We start from the raw sequence: 8570 nt of genomic DNA on the forward strand, positions 1-8570 counted from the left end.
CTAAAACCATAATAAAAACGAGATTCTAGAATAGAATTAATCCCATCCAGGGAGCAGTTTAGCAGATGCATGTATTAAGTTGAATTTACGTAAGACATAAAATGAGGTAGCCTCAGGGATTTCCACAAACTAAGTATGAAAGTGTAACTTCCAGAAAACAGAAAAATACTGTATATGCTAAAATTGCAAAGTTCAACAGAAAGTCCGTACATACAAAGTCTACAGTAGAAAAAAAACTATGGTACAGTTCTATTAACTCAAGATCAGCACATTGCATAAAAGTTCTGTTACAAATCTCTTTACGTGCTATTCTACCAGCTGTACAGAGCGCAGAAGACACCAGAAAAGCAGCCTATTAAACCCCCCCAGCAGACTGCACCAGACTGGCCTTGTTCTGGGCAGGCTTCCTGTTCTGATGGGGCAGGAGAGAGCACTGCTGTTTCTGGGGCTTCAGCAGGTGACTACCTACTCCTTTCTTGTCTGGCCACTAAAAAAAAGCTACTGCCTCATTAAGTCCACCCATGCTAAATAACATGGAACAAATTCAGACAATGGGGGCCTCTAAAGTTCTGAGGATAAAAAATGCGCAAAAGCACCCTTGATATTTGGTATTACTGTAAAGATAAAGCTGCAGCAAATTTTCAAATACAAGATCCTAGAATTCTACTGAAGTGAGAGGCAGTCTTTAAAGGAAAAGAAACAAAATCATAAGGACTTCAACATAGACTTATAGATTCACCACAATGTCAAGAAAATGGGAGCAAAATTATGAGAAAGTTATTGTTTAGACACTATATCACTGTTAAAGAGAGTAAGAAAAAGTGCAGGACATCATCGAGAAAGCATTTATATAAAAAGAGCACCCTATTCTTTTCATGTTTCTAAAGGAGAAAAAGAATTAAGCTTAGTTTCTATGTGCAAAGTAGTCATTAAAAGTTCTGTTCCATAGATGGAAAGGTTGAGAAACTGCATGATCATCTTGTAAAAACCAGTGTAAAATTGGGGACTATTCAGAAATAATTTTGTGATACTGAAAGCTTTGTGATGAACTTGGCAGGCTGCTTGAGAACTCTATCTTGAATCTAAACATATATTCTATCGGTAGACCCTAGTGATAGTGTTTTATGTATCTACTTAAGGCAGCGCAGGGCACGATTTCATTTCAACTGCCTGCCTGGAAATGTTTATCTGAGCTACCAGAACAAGTGCCTCTCTAAATACCAAGCAGGTATAAGAGAGGTACCTCTCTTATACTGCAGCAGCTCTGGGCTCTCTAGAAGATATTAACTTCCAGCATGCCAAGGTATGCACCTTCAGAAGCAAGGCTAAGTCGAGCAAAGACTAAACTGAGACTACTAAAACTACTAAAGAGGCAAGCAAGGCGTTAACGTGGCTGAGTGTATGTGACTAAATCCTGGCTTGTGGATGCAGATCCCCCATGAAAAGAAGGCTTGTAATTTGGTGGAGTGGATATGGGATTCAAGCTAAGCAGATGGGAGTTTTGGTTGTGACCACAGTTGTGGGTAGTTGGGCTGTGCAACAGGGAAGTGGAGACAGGTATGCATTTGAAATAGGAATCCTAGTTTGGGGGCAGGATGAAGATGTGGAGCAGGTTATTGGGTAACCACGGTTAAAGATACTTGGCAACCAAAGTTTGATAATCGCCTCCTGTAAAGACAGAAAAATAGAAAAAAAGAAGGAAAAGGAAGAAAAAAACCTGTTGCGTGACTGGGCTCAGGTTCACTAAAAGACTATCTTTCCATAGTGGCTTAAGTCTTGCTCATGGCTGAGTATGGCTATCCCAAAAGACTGACTGTAGGGTTCCCCTGGAAACACGATGCACAAACTCACAACTGCATTTCAACAGGTTCTCACAGGGGAGCAGAAAGCCAAAGCTACCTCCTAAATTAGTGGTGTGTCCTAGAAATTAATTAAAGCGGGTGGTGGTGGAGGCATCAAAAGAAATGAAGCTCAGCTAAAGAGAGCCGAGACAGTATTGCGTTTTCCCGGCGCTCGCTCAGCCCCGGGGACACAGCCCTGTCGGTGTGGAGGGAAGAGCAGCATCAGCCCCTGCGACCGCCCCAGCCCCCCGCAGGGCCACCCCGCCGCCCACGCTGCCCTCACCTCTCCCGGTGCCGCGCTCCCGCTGGCGGGGGGGACCGCCAGGCAGGACGGCGGGGCGGAGGCGGCTCAGGACAACAACGCGGTTGCCATGGAGCCGAGGGCGGGCGGCGCGGCGGCCGGCAGCGGAAGGGGCGAGGCGAGGCGCGGCCACCGGCGCGTCTCCGAGCTCGGCGGAGCGGGACGCGGCGGTGGCTCTGCCGGGACGGGCTGGCCCGCCCGCCCACGCACCCACGGCCCCAAGGCCGCCCGGCTGCGCTGGCGCCATTTCCAGCGCCGGAGGCACCGCGCGGGTTCAAGGCCGCCTCAGCCACGCGCGCGGCTAATTAGCGCCCACCCCGCCAACCCCCCGGAGCGCCCGGCCACCCCTGGCATTACCCACCGCCCGTCTCGGCTCCCAGACGGCCTGCGTGCCAAACCGCCCGCTGCACGGCCAGACCTTTAACCGTGTCCCCTCAGCTTTGGGAGCAGACCTCTCCCGTGAAAACAGAGCAGCGCAGCCCTTAAAAGGGAGTCGCTCCTGCCTAGATCCCGGCTGTTAACACGGCTCACCTGCGCGAAACGGAATGCTCATTCAAAGCATGTTTATTCACAGAAAGGGTGTTTGTTGCACTTTGTACTATCCAAACTACTAATACACTCTTGTCATTAAAAAAAAAAAAAAAAGCAGCAAAGGCTTGGGAAAACCTTACCTTAAATTTCCTAGCCTGCCACAGGGCTTAATATAGCCCAAGCAAGCCAGTAAGTCTCTGCTCCAGCGTCCTGCCTGCAGAAAACAGATAAAAACCTTCTTGTCCCAGATCACAGCAAGAATACTTAAGAAATTATAATACCCTCACGCATCAGATAGCTGTTGCTAATCTGCTACATTTTGTTGAACTATAAATGGAAACTTTAAGAAAATCCAGAGATTTTCTACCCACTTGCCCACATTTGGCAAAGAGACTTTAAAATCCTAATTTTGTATCTGTGTGGGCAGAGACTGCAAGAACAGCTGGAGGGAGTTTTAGACCCATTTTAGAAAGTCCTGGGCACCTGCCCAAGACATGTTAGCAGCCCAGGACTCTGCGGTTTGAAGTTCCACTCCAGACATGAAATGCTCTCTCACAAACCGAAAACGAACCCAAACCCTTGATATCAAGGGATTTTTATCCGTCAACAGTTTGCACGCACCTACACGTTACGTGGGAAAACGACCACTTTTCAGACAGCCGTCTGCCAGGCGGACGCGAAGCGTTCCTGAGGGGACGGGATCTCGCTGCGGAGAGAACAGAACCCGCTGTTTCCCCAGACAGCCTCACTGACACCGCGCGGGCAGGTCAGTCCCTGAGGACGGGGCCAACAACACACCACAGCGAGGAAGGCCGACGCGGCGCGGCGGTCCGGCCCCGACGAGGCGCTGGCGCTCCCGCCGCCGCCCACAGGCCACACGCCCCCGCCCTCGCGCAGCTCCCCGCCCCCGCGCAGCTCCCCGCCCTCGCGCAGCTCCCCGCCCCCGCGCAGCTCCCCGCCCCGCCGTCGGGCGCGAGCAGTGGCTGTCGGGAGCGCCGCTCCGCCCCGCCCCGCCGACGAGGCCGCGCGCGGCTGGTCGTTTCCGGTCGCGCCTCTCGGAAGCGGGCGAGCCGCGGCGCCGGCTCCATGTGGCGCAGGCTGCGCTCCGCCCTCGGGAGGCTCCGCGGCTCGCCCGCCGCCGTCCTCGCCGGTGGCGACCGCCTGCCCGCCGCCCGCGGCGCCATGGAGCGGGCCGTGGTGCGGTGCGTGCCGTCCGAGCCCAAGCTGAGCCTGCGGTTCGTGCTCCCCGACGGCAGCGCCAAGCACATGCAGCGGGACCAGGCGGAGCCGCTGGGCCGGGCGCTGGCCCGCATCGCCACCAACGCCGCCAAGGGCCACGCCAGGGCGGCGAAGAAGAGCAAGAAGGCCTCCGGCCCGGCGGGGGAGGCCGCGGCGGCGGCGCCGGCCGTGCGGCTCTTCTCCCGCGACGGGGAGGCGGTGGCTGAGGAGGTGCCCAACGCGGCGGCCTGGCAGGACGGCGCCGTGCTGCAGATCGGGGAGGCGCAGTACCGCGTGGAGCGCAACCCCCCGACCCTCACCGAGCTCCGGCTGCCGCGCTCGCTCCTCGCCGGCTTCCCCGTGTGCCCCAAGGTGAGTGCCGAGTTCGCCGCGCCGCAGCACTGCCTCTTCCGCTGGTACCGCGAGCAGCGGCCCGAGGCCGGCGGGGAGGCGGCGGCGGGCGACGGCGGCCCGGCCTGGGTGGAGGCGGCGGCGGGCGCCGAGCGGGTCTTCACGCCTTCCAACGCGCTGGTCGGGCTGCGGCTGAAGCTGCGGTGCACGCCCGGGGACGGAGCGCAGCGCTACGGGCCGCCTCGCGAGGTGGAGAGCAGCGGCCCCGTGGAGGCCGGCCCCGGCGCCTGCACCTTCGACTCCCGGCACCTCTACACCAAGAAGGTCTGCGGCGAGGGCTCCGTTCGCGCCGTCTCCTACAACGTCCTGGCCGACACCTACGCCCAGACGGAGTTCTCCCGCACCGTGCTGTACCCCTACTGCGCCCCGTACGCCCTGGAGCTCGACTACCGGCAGAACCTGCTCAAGAAGGAGCTGGCGGGCTACAGCGCCGACCTCGTCTGCTTGCAAGAAGTGGATAAGTCCGTCTTCGTGGACAGCTTGGCTCCAGCCCTAGATGCTTTTGGACTCGAAGGGCTCTTCAAGATCAAGGAGAAGCAGCACGAAGGCCTGGCCACTTTCTACCGCAGGGACAAGTTCAGCCTCCTTAGCCAGCATGACATAGCTTTCAGCGAAGCCCTGCTCTCGGACCCGCTGCACAAGGAGTTGCGTGATAAGCTGGCCAAGTACCCCTTGGTGCAGGAGAAGGTGCTGCAGAGATCATCTGTGCTGCAGGTACCAGCTTTTAGGTGCATTCTTCCTCTTTCCCCTCTCCTCTTCCCACTGTCTCCAGGCAGGTCCAGCCAAGCTAGGTTTGCTGAGCATCAAACCATATGAGAAGGGAGGAGGCGAAGGATTAACAGTCTGAAATATAGACAAAACCGTGGTATGTTTAGGGTAATGAGCAGAGCAGAAGAGCAACTTAGGAACAAGAACAAAATATTGAGGCTTTACTGAACTGGATATATGGAATTACCAATATTTGGTAAAAAAGGCAAAATTACTTTTTTTCTTTTAAGATGAAGACAGCTGTTGAGATTATGGGCCAGGTATCAATGGTGGTATTGGCTGCCAAGTTTTTCACTACTTACTCTCATATGTCAGAATACATATTTGATAAAGCTTAAATGTTGTAGATCAGTTGTAAATGAGATTAACTTAATTTGGCTTGCTTTAATAATGCCACTTCACAAAGGAGAGAAATAAGGTTGGACAGGTTTGTGAGCTTGTTGATGCCAGTGGGCCTGCCAGCAAAGCTATCCTGTAAGTACGAACGTCTAAGATCTAGGTCTGTGTCAGGAATTTCAGAAACACTCATTGGTAGAAGTTTCCTACTTGTGGACTGAGTAGGACTAACAAGGTTTCCTTGATAGATGAAATCACCTCTAAACTTACGTTCAGTTTAACGACTATGCAGTGCTACAGTTTGCTTGCTAAAACCAGAGATACAGCTCCAGTTCTGTTGCAGAGGTGGGAGAATAGAAAGTAAAAGTAGTTAAGAATGGTACAGTATTGCCAACATCTTATGAAAAAATACGGAATGGATTGGAAGAAAAAATACATCCAAACCAGACACTTAAGGACAAAACAACATTTGTCAAATACCTGGATGTAGTGGTAACATTGGTAATATATTGGCTGATCTCCAGACCTTATATAGAAGATAAACAGACTGAATTTAGGAGCTGTACTGTTCATTAGTTATAATTATCAGATTCTTTAAACTGGACCATAAAGGCATAAGCTAATTATTGCATTTCTTAAAATATATAGCCTCTCTACTTAAGACTTACCAAAGATTGCTTTTTCTCTTGAAGGTTTCAGTTCTTCAGTCTGCAACTGATCCTTCCAGGAAGATTTGTGTAGCTAATACCCACCTATACTGGCATCCAAAAGGTAACTTTGTCCTGTTCCTGTATGTAGGATAACGGGTTGGTACAGGGTTTTGTCCTTCCTAGGGAGAAAAGATTTTCCCCCCATTCTTTTGCAGCTATAACCTTTTCTTCTGGAACTGAAGGTTTCTTGCCTTGCTTCTTATCTAGATGAATCAAGCTGAGCTACTAGGTCTGCTTGTTTATGTATTTTTGTTAGAGTAAGATTGTTCTAGTCTGCCTGGGAGTCAGTAGAATACAGCTGAAAGCAAGGCAAATAATGTTACACACAATTCTCCCAAAGAGTAGACCATAAAATGTAGATAGCTTTGTGTGTGACCCTGGCTTCCCAATCCTGTTGTACCTGAAGGAGTTATATTGGGGTACTGCCAGAAGGGCAACCACATTGGGCTACAGAAGCTTTTAAAAGAGCTTCCTCTCTTTAAATTAGTTTTCTTTTGGTTCTGTGCCTTTCAGGAACACAATTGGGATGGTTGCCATGAAATGGAAAGCTGCTGTAATATGGGTGTTTAAGGTTCAGCGTTTTTTTGTATGTGTGAGTTTAAATTAAAACATTGTCTGCCTCTCCTAGGCAAACTTCAAAGAGTTCTTTATGTATGAAAACTATTCTAAAGTGTAGTGAACAGAAAATTTAAAATGAGATTACTGTTTCAGAGCTATACATGATACACGCTTAAAGGAGCAACTTGGAAAATTCCTCCAGTGCTACCGTGAAGTATTTAAAGTAATACTTTTTATATTCTTAGGTGGGAACATCCGTCTCATCCAAGTTGCTGTAGCCTTGTCTCACATCAAGCACGTAGCATGTGATTTGTATCCTAGCATACCAGTCATATTCTGTGGAGACTTTAATAGTACACCGTCATCTGGAACTTACAGTTTTATTAACAGTGGTGGCATTGCTGAAGATCACGAAGACTGGGTCTCGAACGGTGAAGAAGAAAGGTGCAATATGCCTCTAAGCCATCCTTTCAAACTGCTAAGTGCTTGTGGAGAGCCTGCTTATACAAACTATGTTGGTGGGTTTCATGGATGTCTGGACTACATTTTCATAGACAAAAATGCTCTAGAGGTTGAACAGGTCATTCCATTGCCAAGTCATGAAGAAGTAACAACCCACCAGGCTCTGCCAAGTGTTTCACATCCTTCTGATCATATAGCACTAATATGTGACTTAAAGTGGAAGTAGATCAGCTTTTGCATGGTGCTTTTGGGGGTTTTCAAATCAGAAATTTAATTTACTGCTGGGGAACTGAGGTTACACCCTGGCTTGTACGCTACTAAAAGGAAAGTCAGAAGGATTACTGAAAAATTCATGTGTTTAATGGTTCTCGTGAATATTATCACACCGTTCAGAATATTTGCATGACAGCTTTTCCCTACCATTTTTATATGCTAATAGGAAAACCAAATATATTTAAGATGGGGGGTGGGGTTTGAAAACTGGATTATCATATACCTTTTTATAGGTGTTTTTAAAGAATTAAGAATTATTTTGTTAAAAAAGATACCTGGATTTAATCTGGTTTATAAGACAATGTACAAACTGAACCCTGCTTAATTCAGAACCAAATGCAGAACGTGAAAACAAACAGCTTTAGCTGATTCAACCTTATTGTAATTACTGTCTTGACAAGACAGATTTTTAAAGTAAGTTCAGAAATTGTCTTGTTCACTTACTATTACTATATCCAATTTTTTACTGAGTGGCATGAACAGTGTACTCGTACCTAGTACCTTCTGAAAAGATGTTCTTTAATTGAACAGGCTTTCTGTCAACAATCAACCATCTTAAATGCAAGATTATAATTGATTTGGAAGCATTTTGCTTACCCACTTAATATGGGTAATGAGTGTAACTTTAGCACCTGATAAAATTTGACTACATGTGTAGGTAGCATCTACTTTGAACATCTGTTCCTTGTTTATAGTCACTGGTGATGTAAGAAATACTAAAGTTTAGGACAGCCAACTCTGGATGGGAGGGAGCTTTTTAACAATATAATCTGGTTTCATATGGTGGGGGGGACAGAATAGTTAATGATGCGGTGCATTAGGTATCTGTGCCTAAATCTTTAAAAAGAAACACAAGTGAATTGCAACCCTTTATCACGATTGTTCTCTTTTGTTCCTCTATTACATACAAAGACGACTTGAATTTTTAATAGTGTCTTTCCCACATTTTTTCCTTCTAGAAATAGTCTAGTCTTCCCTATTTTGTAGGAGATAGTTTGGGTGTAAGGAAATGTATATTATCTATACCTTCATTGAAGGTGTTGGAGGGGTATGAATCATTTAACAAGCTGCTTTCCCTGCATCATTAGTCCATATGAAACAAACAGCATTTGAAAACCATTTCACTAGATCTCCCTCTTTCACCTAATAAACTTCCCTTTT

The 8570-nt window shown here is 48.4% G+C and overlaps 1 protein-coding gene across 1 annotated transcript; it reads left to right on the plus strand.

Moving 5' to 3' along the window:
• The first annotated feature begins 3759 nt into the window (after positions 1-3759).
• On the plus strand, positions 3760-8570 carry PDE12 (phosphodiesterase 12). The gene is made up of 3 exons (XM_009813196.2): positions 3760-5016; positions 6099-6177; positions 6920-8570. The coding sequence occupies exons 1-3, from the start codon at positions 3760-3762 to the stop codon at positions 7360-7362; spliced, it is 1779 nt and encodes a 592-aa protein (XP_009811498.2). The 3' UTR covers positions 7363-8570.

Source organism: Gavia stellata, chromosome 12 (genome assembly GCF_030936135.1).
Source record: "Gavia stellata isolate bGavSte3 chromosome 12, bGavSte3.hap2, whole genome shotgun sequence".
Lineage (NCBI taxonomy): Eukaryota > Metazoa > Chordata > Aves > Gaviiformes > Gaviidae > Gavia > Gavia stellata.

Bases quoted from the DNA above. Each gene is read 5' to 3' on its own strand.
- PDE12 (XM_009813196.2), top strand. From the start codon at position 3,760: ATGTGGCGCAGGCTGCGCTCCGCCCTCGGGAGGCTCCGCGGCTCGCCC. The intron at 5,017-6,098 runs GTACCAGCTTTT...TTTCTCTTGAAG, and splicing joins AGAGATCATCTGTGCTGCAG to GTTTCAGTTCTTCAGTCTGC. The intron at 6,178-6,919 runs GTAACTTTGTCC...TTATATTCTTAG, and splicing joins CCTATACTGGCATCCAAAAG to GTGGGAACATCCGTCTCATC.